General features: G+C 49.7%; 1 protein-coding gene across 2 annotated transcripts in view; it reads left to right on the top strand.

The window, feature by feature from the left end:
• The first annotated feature begins 3,246 nt into the window (after positions 1-3,246).
• Positions 3,247-16,252, top strand: part of ZNRF1 (zinc and ring finger 1) — an 86,203-nt gene continuing 73,197 nt past the window's right edge. Inside the window, exon 1 of one of the 2 annotated variants that reach the window (XM_044987110.1) lies at positions 3,247-4,190. In XM_044987110.1, the coding sequence (XP_044843045.1) occupies positions 3,761-4,190 (430 nt within the window). In that variant the 5' untranslated portion in view covers positions 3,247-3,760. The remainder of the gene's footprint in view (positions 4,191-16,252) is intronic. The other variant, XM_044987109.1, reaches the window with a different exon arrangement.

Raw genomic sequence — 16,252 nt, 5'->3', positions numbered from 1 at the left:
CCCGGCGGGAAGCGCAAGGACTGCTGGGAGATGTAGTCCCGGTGCCGCAGGGCGGGGCTGGGAAAAGCGGGCGGGCAACCGGGCTCCTTCCTCCCAGCCTGTGCTGCCTGGGCGCTAATGGGAGGGAGCGTTCACGGGATCCCATGACTCCAGGAGCTGGGGCTTTAAGAAATAACACTGACTATTGGGGGCAGGGCTGGTGCAACCATTTAGGGGACCTAGGCGGTCGCCTAGGACACTAGGATTTGGGGGGGGGGGCACCATTTTCTTCAGCAGTGACCGCGGCGGCCGCCCAGGTCGCCGCCGGCATTTAGGCAGAGGGAACTGGGGCAGGGGAGCGCAGGGAGGGCCGCCTGCAGCAAGTAAGGGGCAGGGGCGGCACGCAAGGGAACTCCCTGCCCCAGCTCAGCCCTGCCCCACCTCCTCCCTGAGCACGCCGTGGCTGCTTCACTTTTCCCACCTTCCAGGCTTGCGATTGGCGCCACAATCCTGGGAGGCGGGAGAAGTGAAGCAGCGACGGCGTGCTCGGGGTGGAGACGGAGCAGGGGTGAGCTGGGGCGGGGGGGTGCCTCAGGGCGGAGGGTGGGGAGCTGCCACGGGGGGGGTGCCTCAGGGCGGGAGCATGCGGGGGGAGGCGCAAGGTGGAAGTTTCGCCTAGGGCGCGAAACATCCTTGCACCAGCCCTGATTGGGGGAGACACATTCAGAGTCCAAGTTGTCACTCCCCTCTAGCTGTCTGTGTAATCATCTTCCCCTGGCCCTGTACTCCCTTGCTAAGCTCATGGAAGGAGCAGCAAGGGAGTTTTCTTTATTTATGTAAACATTTTCCTTTTTAGTTATTATTTTGCCATTGGTTAAGAGGATATTGGCTGGTAAGTTAGGCCCTCAATTTAGGTACGGAAAAAATATTTAAAAATATTTACAAAAGCTGGTATTTACAAAATTGCTTTAATGGAATTAAAAATAAAAATAGTTTTGTGTTTGGATTTCAACATTACCTTACAATGGTCCCAATCCTGCAAACACTTGGGTGCATGCTTCATTTTGCTTAAATTAGTAGTCCCACTAAAATTAATAAAACTGCTCACAGCCCTGATCTTGTAAATGTCTATGTGTGTATGCTTAACTTTACTACCATGAGTATGTCCATTGAGGTTAATGGGATTACTCATACTGTAGAACCTAAGAGTTACAAACACCAGAGTTATGAACTGAGCAGTCAACCACACACCTCATGTGGAACCGGAAGTACATGATCAGGCAGCAGCACAGACATCAACACCAAAAAAAAAAAAAATACAGTACAGTACTGTGTTAAACTTAAGTTCAAAAAAATTGTGACAAGGGAAGGAAACTGTTTCTGTGCTTATTTAATTTAAATCAGGGGTTCTCAAAATGGGGGTCGGGACCCCTCAGGGGGTCACGAGGTTATTACATGCGGGGTCACAAGCTGCCAGACTCCGCCCCAAACCCCGCTTTGCCTCCAGCATTTATAATGGTATTAAATATATTTAAAAGTGTTTTTAATTTATAAGGGGAGGGGATTGCACTCAGAGGCTTGCTATGTGAAAGAGGTCACCAGTACAAAACTTTGAGAACCACTGATTTAAATTAATGTGGCTAAAAGCAGCATTTGTCTTCTGCAAATAAAGTTTCAAAGCTGTTTAAATGTTCAGTTGTAAACTTTTGAAAGAACAAACATAACATTTTGTTCAGAGTTACAAACAGCTTCAATTCCTGAGGTTTTTTTAACTCGGAGATTCTACTGTAATAGTAAAGTTAAGCATGTGTTGAAATGTTTGCAGGACTAGGGCCAACGTTTGCAACTGCAATGCTGAAAATTTATGCTAGTATATGAGAACCTGAAAGTTAAACGAACTAGGAAATTAATTTAAATAAAATTGAGTAGTTTATTTTCATAGTGGAAGCCAAGTAAAATGCAAAAACTAAGCAATAAATATAAATAGTTCAAAGTAAATAAGGTTGTAAAAATTATTTGGTGTTAATATTCTAAAATGATCCTACTAGTGCTAATTTGGGAATTTTTCAATATAGCCCTGTTGCACTTAAGGAATCTGAGAAACTTAAAACTATTTCACTCAGTCATACCATATCAAATCACCAAGTCACTGTTTTTTGTTTTTTTTTCTGGTTGTGTGTCACATGGAATCGTACTGACAATTGCACAATCAGGGACAAAGGGAGGACATGACAATAATCTACAAATACTTGAATGGTGTAAGTGACAGGAAGGGAGAGGAATTATTTCAAGGAACATAAGACCTAAGAGTAATAATGGGATGAATTCAAATGGAAACTTTCTGGCTGACTATCAAGAAAAACTTCCTTACAGTAAAATCTATTAGAATCTCCAGCAGAGAGGAGGAAGTGCACAAGGACAGGACATTTTTACAATGGTCTGGATGCATTATTATTATTAATTAAGACCTGACACAGGTAGCTCTGTGTGTGCATGACACAAAATACAGTCTCTGCTCCAAAAATCTGCAAAGTTATGCATGTGTATGTGCATAAATGTACTCACATCAACAGTTCTAATGAAGTCAGTGAACCAGGCCACTCACGAGTAAAGCCACTAATTTGTTTTTTTTTGCTTCAGCTTCCCAACTTTCAAATGTAGATATTAATCTTTGCTTTGTCCCGTTTGAATGTTGTAAGCATTTTGGGACAGAAACTGTCTTGTATTATATGTCTGTACAGTGCCTAGCACAATGGATCCCTATGTCCGCCAAGGGCTCTAGGCATTACTGTGAAATTAATAATAAACTGAAATCTATGATGCAATCTTAACTATGGTCCCACGACTGTTCCACCAGAATAGCACACTTAGCACACTGTCAGCGCTTCACACATCATTATAATTAGCAGCAGAGGCTTGCGGCTTTTCCAGCACATAACACTGTCCATCCTCAACACACAGCGATGAGTCTATGCTCCCCTTTGTTGGTAGCACTGATACGGTGATTCGAAGTGTGAGCCCTGGGGGGAGCTTTCAGGTAGGGTCTGGAAGCAGGGGCATTTCCCAGCTGCAGGGGAAGGTAGGGCCTCGCCTTCCTGAGAGCGCATCGCTAATCCCCACCTAACTCCTCGGTCCCCCGCCACCTCTCCTGCCCCCCTGCGCCGAGGGAGCCCAGCCGGCGGTGCGGGGGCTGACAGTGAAGGGGTTAATGCAGACTGCGGGGGCGGAGCAACCGTGGCGCATGCGTCCTGGCAGCCTCTATTGTCTCCGCTGGCCCCAGCAGCGAGGTGCTGCTGGAGAGAACGGCCCGGGGCGGAGGCGAGCGGCCGGGCTGCTAGGCTGAGCGGCGGGAGGCTCCGCTCCATGGACAAGGTCCCCTGCGGGCCTGAGCCGGCCGGAGGCTGAGCCAGCCTCGCCGCGGGCTCCGGCAGCGGCTGCCGCCTCGGCGTGGAGCAGCGGGCGCAGATCGTCTCTGCGGGCTGCTAGCCGAGTCCCGGCCCTGCCGCCAGCCGGGCGGGCGGGCGGCCCTTGCCTGCTGTTCCCCCCGGCCCGCAGCCAGGTGGGCGGACCCTCCCTCGCTCCCCCCGGCTGTGGCTGAGCGGCTGGGGGCCTCTCGGGACCTGGCGGGGGAACATGCCGGAGGCGCGGGTGAATTTTAATTCCTAGTTTGCCGTCCCCGCCTCCTCCCTTTCCGTCAGCCTCCCTTCCCCCGCCGCGGGGGTGTCTGTAGGGGCTCGGTGCTGAGCGCTCTCGTTCGGGCGGCGGCGGGCCGGGCCTGCCCATGGGCGGCAAGCAGAGCACCGCGGCCCGCTCGCGGGGGCCCTTCCCGGGGGTCTCCACCGACGACAGCGCCGTGCCCCCGCCCGGGGGGGCGCCCCACTTCGGTCACTACCGGGCCGGCGGCGGCGGCGCCATGGGGCTGCGCAGCCGCTCCGTCAGCTCGGTGGCTGGCATGGGCATGGACCCGAGCGCGGCCGGCGGGGTCCCCTTCGGCCTCTACGCCGCGGCGGCCCGGGCGGCGGGCGACCCCGAGCGGGCCCCGGGCGGCGGCGGCGGCTCGGGCGCAGACTCCACCTACGCCCATGGCAACGGTTACCAGGAGACGGGAGGCGGTCGCCATGGAGACGGGATGCTGTACCTGGGCCCGCGAGCCTCGCTAGCCGACGCGCTGCCCCTGCACATCGCGCCCCGCTGGTTCAGCGCGCACAGCGGTGAGTCCCGTGGCCGGCGGGGAGAGGCGGGGCGCGGCCGGGCTGGGTTCGGGGATCGGGCTTCCTACGGGCAGGCTCCCCAGTCTCCTCCTGCCTCGGCAATGGAAACCGGAGGGGGGGGGTGTTATCCAGTTGGCTTTCTGGCTTGTGTAAGGAAACGGGGGACCCGCTGGAACTCACTGGGCGTCCGAGGGGCACATGGGAGTTACCTGGAAAGGAGCAGATTGCAGCCACGCTTTTTAATTTGGAGAGATTGGGCCCCAGGGGCTCTCCCCAAGGTAGATGATCGGTGGCTGGGACCTGTCCCCACTGGTTTGCTGGGTTATAGAACTGCACATGGGCCACAACTGACTCAGGGCAATGCCTGCCCTTTACCTCCCTAGAGTGCCTGGTGTAAGAGTTGAGGCTGGCATTAATTCTTGTGGTCTGTCTCATGGAAGGAGAAAGTGGGAGGCTCCCTGGAGAAAGGATATTGATCTGCCTTTTAAAAGTGTCAAGTGGGGGTCTAGCAACTGACAAAAGTGGGCTGAGGCTGCTTTAAACTCACTACAGTTCAAGCCATTGACTTGGAAGGATTGAAACGGGTTTCGGTATTGTATGTGAAAGGGGGTTGGTTACAGTCCTTATTGTCCAGATGTCCTCAGAAAAGAGGAAGGAGAAGAGAGGGTCACAAGGACCTCAGTAAAGGAGAAGTAGGAATTTCTCATGTCTTCTGATAAAAGGCCAGGAAGAGGCCAAAGGGGGTTTCCCATCCAACTATCTGGTATGGTCATGATGCCCTGGAGCAAGTGGAGAGAAAGAGAAAATGGCTTCTTTGGCCTACTTGACTAGGCTAGGGAGCCAGTTGGGTGCTGCTACAGGAAATATGCTAGGCTGAGGGGAGGGAGGAAGCTCCCTTCCCCGTTCCTGACCTCCACTCTTGAACCATTCCGTTGGCTGGGCTGGGTGGAAAGAACCTGGCTCTCCCAGTGGGATTGTCTCTGACCTGGGACGGAGGAAGAGGTGGGAGTCCTCCCTGCTATGATGTCATTTCAGGGATGTTGTCTTGTTTCCTGGAATAGTCTGGGACTTCTCTCTCCCTCCGCCCCCTTCCTGAATATTGTAAATGTTCTTGTTATGTGACATGGTTCTGGAAATCTCTGTACATCTTGGGAAAATGCCTCATTTCAAGAGGGGCTTGAGACTAGGGAGCAAAACGTAGAGGGGAATTGAGTACAAAGCAAGACTCATAGGACTTGCTTCCCACTCCTCCCAATCCATACGGGTTGCTGCAGCCACTCAGATAGATGCTGTCTGGTGTCCTGAGTTAAATCCTAGATTGCAGAGTGCCACAAGCACAGTTACTGCTGTTTACTGCCTGCCTGATTATCTGGGTTAAGTCAAGTAGCTGGAGCACAGGATTGGGAGTTAGGACTCCTGGGGTCTGTTCCTAGCTGCCTTGCCGTGTGACATTGTGCAAGACACATCATCTGTGTCTGCCTCAGTTTCCATCTCTGTTTTTAAAAAGAAGATACTTCTGTAAGGCATTTTGTGATCTCCTGAAAGCTGCTACAGAAGTTCGAAGTATCATTGTTGCAGTAGAAACTCACTGATTTGCACCTCCCAGCAAAGATTTTTATTGCAGAGATGGTACTGTAGGCCTTGTATTCCTAAGGCTTCATTATACAGAATATTCTACAGTATTCTTGATAGCATTCTCTGTATGTGACGACACTAGTTCAGTTAGAGCTAAGTACCATTCTCAGAGTATCTTTCTGAGAGACAGAATCTGAGCTTTTGAAATGTTTTCTCGCTTACTAGCTAATTTGAAAAATGGATTTAAAAAAACCTCCTGGGTCTCCCAGTTGTTAGTGTGAATTAGTGAAAGTTTGTTCTCTTACTTAGACCTTAGTCCATCCTGTGCTTTGCTGCACACTGTGCTTACTCACATTTGCCATCCTTGCCTGTCAACTGCCCTTCTCTCCAAATCTTCGTATTTCATGTTGAGGTGCTTGATGTCATTCAGAACTGCTAGTTTTCATGTTACTTGCGGTCGTCTTCTCTTTCTTCTTGCGTTTTCTGGCTTTCATTCAAGGGCAGTATTTGGTAAGCATTCTTTTTCCATTCTCAGCACGTGTCCCAGCCACTGATGTCGTCATTTGTAGATTTGTGAGAGGGTACCTTTTCCAGTAATTTTTCTGACTTCTTCTCTCATCTTCCTATCTCTATATGTTATTCCCAATATTCTTATCAGACATTTGTGATGAAATGCATCCAGCTTTTGTGTGTCTCTCTTCGTAAGTTGCCATGTCTCACTGCTGTATGTTGTAATGGCAATAACAATTGCTTTGTACACATTCAGTTTTGTCTTGAGGGAGATGTTTTTCAGTCTTCCAAATGCAGCATTTGCCTCCTCACTTCTTCTTTCCTTGGAACTAGTATTGATCTTCGATTATTAGCAGGTAAATATGCCCAGTGGTCTGTGATAGGATGTTAGATGGGGTGGGATCTGAGTTACTACAGAGAATTCTTTCCTGGGTGCTGGTTGGTGAGTCTTGCTCACATGCTCAGGGTTTTACTGATCGCCATATTTGGGGTCGGGAAGGAATTTTTCTCCAGGGCAGTTTTTCGCCGCCTTCTGCAGCATGGGGCACGGGTCACTTGCTGGAGGATTCTCTGCACCTTGAGGTCTTTAAACCATGATTTGAGGACTTCAATAACTCAGACATAGGTTAGGGGTTTGTTACAGGAGTGGGTGGGTGAGATTCTGTGGCCTGCATTGTGCAGGAGGTCAGACTAGATGATCGTAATAGTCCCTTCTGACCTTAAAGTCTATATTACCATCTTGGCTGATAGAACTTCCAAGATATGTAAAATTGTCCACCTTCTCTTCTTCAGTTTTGATTTCAGTCCCTATCCCTATTAACATGACTTTACATTTCTTTGCGTTGTATCTCAAACGTATCTTCTCCATTACTTTTTACTTGGCTTGTATGTTTTTTGTAGTCCGTTGGCATCTTCACTGATAAGAGCGATGTCGTCAGCAAAGTCTAGATCAAATAGCCTTGAATTGTTCCATTTTAGGCCATATGTATCACTGTCGCATTGTTGTTACTATTGTGTTTACTACTGCCCTCTAAAAATTGCATATAAAATGCTTTGCTGTCTGTGTGAAACTCTAGGCACTTGGTTTCTCTGGTGTCTGCTTCAGGGTCCTGTAGGATGTTGTGGGTTTGCTCTAAGAAGTGCATTGCACTGTTTGGCCTAAGTCAATAACCCTTCATGTGGTGGTGCCCCCGTGCCACTGATAAGAGGAGAAAACAGAAGCACAAAAAACTAATAATTCTGGAAACTTGTCTGCTTTTTTTTTTCTTTTTTGGTATTCACCTCCCATGTCTTCCGTGTGCAGGCATGTCTGTGGGGAATTTTGTAGAGGAGCAGTTTGAGGGAGGGGGAAGCAAGCTATGTGTCTACAGTAGCCTTTTGTTGTCCATGGGTAGAATGGTGTGTGTGTGGGGGGGGGAATTCTATACACTACAATAGATCATCCTCTGCAGTCCCTCTTCCTCTGTAGTCCCACTGCTGTCGGGAGTTAAACCACTCCCTATTAGCCACAGTAAAATGCTGAAACAACAAAGCATTGGTAAATGAAGAGAAGCCGTGATATTGGCTTGGATGACTATACCATTCATTTGTTAGGGAAACTTGAGAATGAGAACAGGGAGAGTTGCAGATACATCCAGGGGCGGCTCCAGGCCCCAGCATGCCAAGCGCGTGCTTGGGGCAGCAAGTCGTGGGGGGAGCTCTGCCAGCGCCGCGAGGGTGGCAGGCAGGGTCCACTGGTCCCGCGGCTTTGGTGGACCTCCCGCAGGCAAACCGCCGGAGGCAGCCTGCCTGCCGTGCTTGGGGCGGCAAAATCCCTAGCGCTGCCCCGGATACATCGAACTGCATTCGGAGTCCATACGTTTCGGTCCTAAATGCATTTGGTCCTTTGTTAGAATAGATTTTAATCTCCTTCTGCAAGGAGGAACCTTTAGAGGATGTTCCCTGCTTGCAGAACGCAACTGATTGTCTGAGGATCTTATTTATATTGCAGCAGTGTCAAGAGGCATCAAATGAGATCAGAGTCTCCTTGTGCTAGGCACTCTGCATACTCCTCAGAAGAGACAAGCTATTTTTACTGAACAGCTGCCTCTCTTGTACTGCTATTTCTCGGGTACAGTGACACAGGAACAATACTACCTCTTAGCTTCTAGATCTTCTTAGGAGAGATGTGAAGAGACTGCAGACAGAATGATTCTATAAAACCGCCCTGGTTGGTTAGTGTTTCCTGTCAGACTGCGTGTCCTCTCCTTAGGGAAGGAGTCTCCATTGTTTACTTAAATGAATTTTGCTTACTGAGAGGGTTTCCTTGGGGGGGGGGGTCTAGCTCCCCAGTTAACTGTAGTTGTCCTTTTACTGGAGCTGTGATTGGAAAGTCATGGTCTTATTTGGTGGTCATGGCTTTTCTTATGCTTCATTTGTTGGAGGCCACAAAGTGTCTGATAATGTGTGGATTTGCTTTTAGGATGTTGTCTCTTCATAAGATAGAGAGTAGGGGGATGATTTGTTTGTTTTTTTTTTTGTGGGGGAGAACAAATGGCAGGGATTAACTCCTCTAGGCCTTTTCACAGAAGCCAGTGCTAATATATAATTATGAAGGGCCACAGTAAAATGAGGAACGCATGGCTGGCTGACATATCCCCAGCCTTGTTTAGGCATGCGTACCTCAATCCATGTCATGCTGACCCCACACACAGCTTCATCACAGGAGGTTGTGAAAATTGTACAAGATGTAAATACCCTAAATGTACCTGGAAAGTCCACCAGCAGCAGCCTCAGAGTTCCCAGTCCTTGAAGGTCTGAAGCTCTTTGAAAAGCCAGATCACTTTATATGATAGTCCTCTGCTGATCTCAGGAAATGCCCAGCCATTTGTGTTTTGGTTTGCTGTGTCTTGTAGGAGTATCATAAGTTTTCTGTGCATCAGCTCTGATGGGACACACATTATGTGTGGTTAAACTGTTGTCTTAAATGTTGTCTTAAAAGCAGTTGAGCGATTTAAACCCATTCTTGCTGTAACAGTCTCCATCCTGTATTTGCAAAGTGAACCAATGGGTTCTCTGCAGCTTCTCCCACCCCTGCACAGAGGGGCTACAGATGTGCACTATGCACATCTGAGAGTGGGCGTCTGGAGGCGACAAACCAAGATCAGGGTGGTGGCAGGTTTGGTAGAAAGCCCAACATCCAGGAAGCTGCTGATTCTAGTCGTCTTGCAAAGGAACATGTATATGTTTGTTTTTGGTTGGCTCTTCAGAAGGCAAGCTGAGAGTCCCAGCTTGTGTGTGTCTGTGTTGGAAGAGCATATCCTTCCTCTAGTCCTGCTCCCTCCAGCTAGAGAGGAGGCATAGGATGATGAGCTGTAGTAGTAGAACTTGGATGTGATGGGGCCTGAGGTCCCAGAGCTTTCTCATAGCTGCTGAGTGACCTTATTCCAAGATCATGGTCTGCATTTGAACCCTCTGACTCAAGACCTGAAACCAGCCCAGTCACAGAAAGAGAGCTTCCTTCTGACTTGCCGGTCAGCAAGTTGCTGACAAGCGCAGAATGCAGCTGTTTTGGTTGTCTTGTACAGATCTCCAGTACATAAATACAACCACTCGTCCTCTCCCTCTGCTGGCCCCCTCAGCCTCCACAGCCAAAGTTAGAGAAGAGTGTCTCCAAGTCGGGAGGCAGTCACCACCAGGAATTCATCTTGATTAGTGGAAATGTACGGTGGCCCAGATACAGTCCCCCAGACATTAGCACGGTGCCTGTTAATCTTGCTAGCTATCTGTTGGGGCTTACAGGTCTGATCTCCAACCTGGCCATGGGGACTGTACTTGGGGGTGGGTCAAGACCTTTGATTCTCCCTCTACAACAGCTCTGCCCCACCACAAAACCACGTCCTAGTGCATCCTTTCTCTCAGCTCAGCCCTGCTGGCTGGGCGGCACTGCTTTGTCACTCTCTTGTGTGTGGATCAGGGATGGCACGGTTGTTAGGGTGTCTAACTTGATGCTGACATGGTGTGTGTATTATCTGTGTTGGAGACCGGAATCTTCTCTTTCCAGACTAGCTTACAGCACTGGGAGTGGCAGGGCAGAGCTAGCTTCCTCTGTGTTGCTGGCCAGTAAGTCTTGCTGCTGCCCTGGAGATGGTCCCTTGGCCTTTTTGCTGAGCCCACTGAGGAGGAGGGCACTAACTTCACATGTTGCTGGATTTGATTTGGTTGGTTCATGTTTCTCTCCTAAATTCCATGTTTTCCCTACATACAGAGATTTTCATATTCATCCCACCCCACACACGCTCCAGTCATGCTTACCAGAGATCTGACCAACCCTCTTCCCTGTCCATGAAGTAGATTTATTCCAGGCTTGTTTTGTTTATGTTCCACTGCCTGGAAATGCTGTAAAGGCTTTTCACATATTGCTTATTTATTAATGTGCTGTTAGGGTTTGTGTGTCTCATTCATTGCTCTGTGAGTCAATCTCAAACAAGCATCTTCAGTGAGGAGATGAGACTAAATAATAGGAGGAAATACAGTTACACGGGGAACATGTATTTCAATACTTGAAGAACAGGAGTACTTGGGGCACCATAGAGATTAACAAATGTATTTGAGCATAAGCTTTCGTGGGCTATAGCCCACTTCATCGGATGCATGCAGTGCCCACGAAAGCTTATGCTCAAATAAATTTGTTAGTCTCTAAGGTGCCACAAGTACTCCTGTACTTTTTGTGGATACAGACTAACACGGCTGCTACTCTGAATACTGGAATAAAGTGCCTTTTCCCACAGATCTTGTTTCCTCTGTGCCAAACCAGACAGGCTGTAGAGAGCTCATTTAATGAATACCTCTGAGATGGGGAACAAATCTCTTGACACCATAGTAGCCAAGTGGGCTACCACAAGATAGGGCTAATTAACCCGCCATTAACTTGTGGTAGCCTCCAGATGTGTCCAATAAACAATGTGAGGTCTTTTTTTTCCCCTTTGCTAGAACAAATATGCACCAGTTTTTCTCACTGGATTTGAGCCAACATCTCTGATCAGAGGCTCATGAGTAATGCACAAGAGACTTCAAGCTTAACTCACCTGCTGAAAACCACATGAAAGAAAGGTTAGAGGATCATTGTAAAACAGACAGCCCAAGGACTGGCTTTCCTTAAAATACTGCAGGCAAGATGTCTGCCACTCCACTGGGGTCCATGGGTTTACTCTTGAGTTACCCGGATATAAGCGTTGTCAGAATTAGGCCCCAACTCCCTTTTCTTATTGCTCAGTGCCCTTGTGAGGTAGGTTAGCAGGATTTAACCCTGTCTAACAGATGCGGGAGCTGCAAAGGGAGAGGTGAAATAGGTTGCCCACAATAGCACAGGTAATGGCTGAGCTGAGAGTAGAACCCAGGAGCCCTGACTCAAGTTCCCTGCTCTAACTGCTAATATACTCCTCTTCTTTGAAAGTGACTCTTCAAAAGAGACGAATGCCAGTAAGTGTTGGTGGCAATAGAAGTTGCCCATTTGCTGCGGGGAGACTGGGTCTGGAAGAGTGCAGCACGGAACAGAAGCAGTGGGTCCCTTCTCTGTTGTCAGACTGGAGTGCAATGGGGAGCACAGGAAGCAATACTTTCTTGTACCTTTGCTGTCTTCTTGGGCTGATGTGGCTGCATCATCAAAGAGAAGCCCCAGAATGGGTTGCTGCCGGGTGCTTCTGGGGCTTGCACTAACTCCAGTTTTGTAGGGCCAAAGTAACCCTGGAAGCTTGCTCACTCCCTGGCATGCTGCTGCTGTGCCTGGGAGCCAGTCAGAGCGGTTTGTGTTTGTCAGACCTTGTGCCTGGGAATTTCCAGAGCATGAGTGACCAGGCCCAGTCTCTGGAATGTGCCTGGAGGAGTTTCATGGGCTGTCTGCTCCTTCCTCCTTTGGAGTCTGTGCTTGGGCTGCCTGGAGTGTGCAGTGCTGTGAACCCTGTCCCGTCCCTTGCCTGTAGCTAGTCTGCTCACACTGCCCCCCTCCAAACTCTGCTGACCAACTGGCTTTCTGAAAAGAGGAATGGCTTGAGGGCCAGGCAGGGCTATGGGGAGCAGCTGCAGGAAGTCAGTGGTCATGGTCGCCTGGCCGCTGTACAAACACACTACAGTTGCACACCACTTCCTTTGGGCAAAGCGAGAGAGAGCCTGCATGTTTCCTGTGCTGCTCTGAAGTGTGGGGTGGGAGGGGGCCTAGCAGGCTTCCTGTGGGGTGGAGTGTGGGGGAGTGACACTAAAAGGAAACACCAGTCCTCCCCTCCCCTCCCCTCCCTTGAAACTGGACAGCTTCCCAGTGCTGGTGCCTGCAGTGCAGAGGGCTTGTCCTGGGAGGGGTTGAGCACCCAGATCCTAGCTGTGGATAGCTTCCCAGTGCTGGTGCCTGCAGTGCAGAGGGCTTGTCCTGGGAGGGTTTGAGCACCCAGATCCTAGCTGTGGATAGCTTCCCAGTGCTGGTGCCTGCAGTGCAGAGGGCTTGTCCTGTGAGGGGTTGAGCACCCGGATCCTAGCCGAGAGAGAGGGAGTGCAAGATGCTCGGCATCGTCTGAGCCATAGCTTGTGTCCAAGGCACCAGTGGCAGTGGATGTTGTCAAGAGGAGACTGCTGGGACCTTTGCTTCTTCTGCACTATTTTGAGATAGTAACCATAATCCAAGAGCTCGGGTGACACCTGTGTAGCCAGCATCCACTGGGCACAGACTGGAAGATGCAGGAGTTCAGGTAGCAGCCACCAGGATCTCTGGATGATCCTGGTCAGGAGCCAGTGATTATCTGCTTGTGTTAGTGGCTGTGTAAAGTGCTGCTCACTTTCTCTGGGTACAGAAGCCTCCCAGCCGAGGTATAAATATACGGAGATAGGTACCTATCTCCTAGAACTGGAAGGACCCCCTGTCTTCACTAGCAGGGCCAAGTACTGATTTTGCCCCAGATCCCTAAGTGGCCCCCTCAAGGATTGAGCTCACAATCCTGGGTTTAGCAGGCCAATGCTGAAACCACAAAGCTATCTGTCCCCCCCTAACAGTTAACTAAATCATAGAGTATCAGAGTTGGAAGGGACCTCAGGAGGTCATCTAGTTTGACCCCCTGCTTAGAGCAAGAGCAATCCCCAGACAGATTTCTTTTTCCCCAGATCCCTAAATGGCCCCTTCAAGGATTGAACTCACAGGTACACAGACTCTTACTGACAGGGCTTGAGCTAGCACACTAAAAATAGCTGTGTGGATGTTGTGGCACCAGTGGCATCTTGGGCTAGTTGCCTGAGCATGGATCTACATGCCCAGCTGAGTCTGAGCTCCAGTGCACATGGCTGGCTATACTGCGAGGCTGTCTGCCCAAGCTGAGCAGCTCGAAGTACCCTGTGTGACTTGATTGTGCAGACACTCCTGTGTGACGTGCTTCTGAGGGGAGGCTGGCATATGGGGCTACTCTGAGCAGAGCGCGGTGACTTGTAGGGGATCTGAAAGGAGCTGCAGTGAAAGGGAGGGATTTCCATGTTCGTTAATTAATCCAAGAGGGACCCCAAAGCCTGTTGCAGCTTGCTAAAAACTCTTGTCTCACATAGCAGCCAACCCTTTAAATGCTTGCAGAGGTGCCAACACTCACCTGTGTGCTGGCAAGAGAGCTTGCAGTGATCTGTTGCCAGGCCCAATCCTAGACGCTACCTTGGTTCCTTCCAGCCGAGCACAGGCAGGCATTGCTGAGTGATTTGCATTGTCCCACCCCCAGCACGCTCTTTTGCATCCTGTGTTCAGAGGAGACATTTCGACAGGAGACCAGGCTTGTGAGCACTGAGCTCAGTATGGAACATGGAGGCCTGGTACAGAGGCTGATGCGGAGCTCTGAACTGGAGACTCTGAGTATCCCCTTGTTTCTGCACTTACCTGCTCCCAAGGTGTCTCCTGGGCCACCTCACTTTGGTTTGCTGCTAGTGACCCAGAAGAATGAGCTATGTTCTGCTCTGCTTCATACATCATCACAATTGCTAGGCAAGTTTGCATTCCAGACTCGGACAGCCCCGGTCTCTGCCTTATGATGACATTCTATAGCTACCAGCCTGAGTTAGCCGGGTTGGGAACTGTTTTGAGCATACAGAGAAAGGCTTGCTATGGAAGTTGCTGATAGGGAACAAATAGCAAACCCCACAGTGTGATGATTGGGGTTCCTTTTCTGTCTCTCTACTCTGGCAGATAGTCCCACAGCGCAGCGTGAATTTCGTTAAGCCAGGAGACTGGTTCATAAACAGTTTATCTGCCACCTCTAGAGATCATGACTTGTGGTGAGGCCACAATGACACGTCCTCTAAAAGCTCAGAATAATGATGGAAATCTTTACTCTGTTGCAAGGTTAGTACCAGTAGCAGAAAATGCCAAAGTCTGGATTCTGTATTTCCCCCACTCCAGTGACTCTCAATCTTTCCAGACTATTGTCCCCCTTTCAGGAGTCTGATTTCAGCCCCGGGCCAAAGTCTGAGCCCTGCTGCCTGTGGGGCTGAAGCATGTAATTTAGCTTTTGGGGGCCCCAGTCATTTGCTCTGCTTATAATACATGGAGATATACCTATCTCATAGAGCTGGAAGGGACCCCGAAAGGTCATCTAGTCCAGCCCTCTGCCTTCACTAGCAGGACCAAGTACTGATTTTTGCCCCAGATTCCTAAGTGGCCTCCTCAAGGATTGAACTCTCAACCCTGGGTTCAGCAGGCCAGTGCTCAAACCACTGAGCTATCCCTCCCCCACAAACACCACCCTCTAACACCTGCCCTGCATTTGTGACCCTCTCCAAACCCATCCCATGACCCTGTTGGGGGTTGCAGACTCCAAGTTGTGAAACACTGATATAGTGTATGTAGAGCAGTATGAACAAGTCATTGTCTTATGACATTTTAGTTTGTACTGACTTTGCTAGTGCTTTTTATGAAAGCCTGTTGTAAAACTAGGCAAATATCTAGATGAGTTGATGTACCTAGCTGGAAGACCCCATGTACCGCCCCTGGTTGAGAACCACTACCCCACTCAACACCCATAATTCTTCCTTGTCAGGACTGCTTTGAGTGTGTAATCATAGTTTCATAAGAATATCGGACTTATTTCAATGCTTGTTCTTGAATTTAGTAGGGAATGAAAGAACAGGTGTTGGCACAACCAGGAGAGTAGATGCACATGAAGAATATAATTAAATGCAACTTAACCAGTCTTACCTGGCTTCAGACAGACAGGGCAGGAGCGTGGTGAATGAATGGCCAGCTATTTTTAGAGGCTGTTTGTCTGTGGAGCATGGCAGAGGGAGAAGTGTGGAAAAGCTTTCGTAGCAGCCTGCTTTGTGTAGCCACTCTGTGCTGGCAATAGCCGCAGATGTGCATGCCCAGCTCTGGCTTGCATTCACTCCAGACTGCGGAAGCTGGGAGTACAGTGAAGCTACTGTGCGACACGTGGCATGTTACAAAGAGGTAATGTGGTCCCTTTGTTTCAGCCCTTACAAGTGAGTGGCCTCACGCTCCAGCTTTTTCATCGCTCTCTGGAAGCCCTCCAGGGTCTCTTGCTGCCCTGCCATTTGTTCCTGTATCTGGTAACTCTGCCCTCTCGAGAGGTGTGAAGCTTGAGCTGCCTGTGAATTTTTGTTGAGAGTCTCCAAACAAGGGTATTGACACCAGGTGACGGCTGGGGAGTGGAGAAGGGTACGGTGGGGTGAGGTGAGAGCAGCCTATGTCTGAAACTGGATAATTGTTGTTCAGGGCTAAGGGTGTTTAATGAGCTCTGCAGTGGCATTAAGGATCCGGCACCCCACTGTGGCTGCCTGCTGGTTCTCTCATTCTGTCAGCGGCCACTGACCTGAATGAAAACGAGCCTGCTGGCCTTGTTGGCTCCCTGGCTGGCTGGGGTAGATTAGACTTGGGGTTTCGTAGCGTGGAACAGTTTAACAAAGGAGTGTTCTGGAGGGCCTTCCTTGGGGACCATCCATTCTAAATACCCTTGGGTGCAGAAGGG

The sequence above is a fragment of the Mauremys mutica genome, chromosome 14 (genome assembly GCF_020497125.1).
Source record: "Mauremys mutica isolate MM-2020 ecotype Southern chromosome 14, ASM2049712v1, whole genome shotgun sequence".
In the NCBI taxonomy this organism is placed as follows: domain Eukaryota; kingdom Metazoa; phylum Chordata; order Testudines; family Geoemydidae; genus Mauremys; species Mauremys mutica.
Note: the sequence above shows the minus strand (reverse complement) of the source record. Positions and strands in the feature narration are given on the sequence as shown.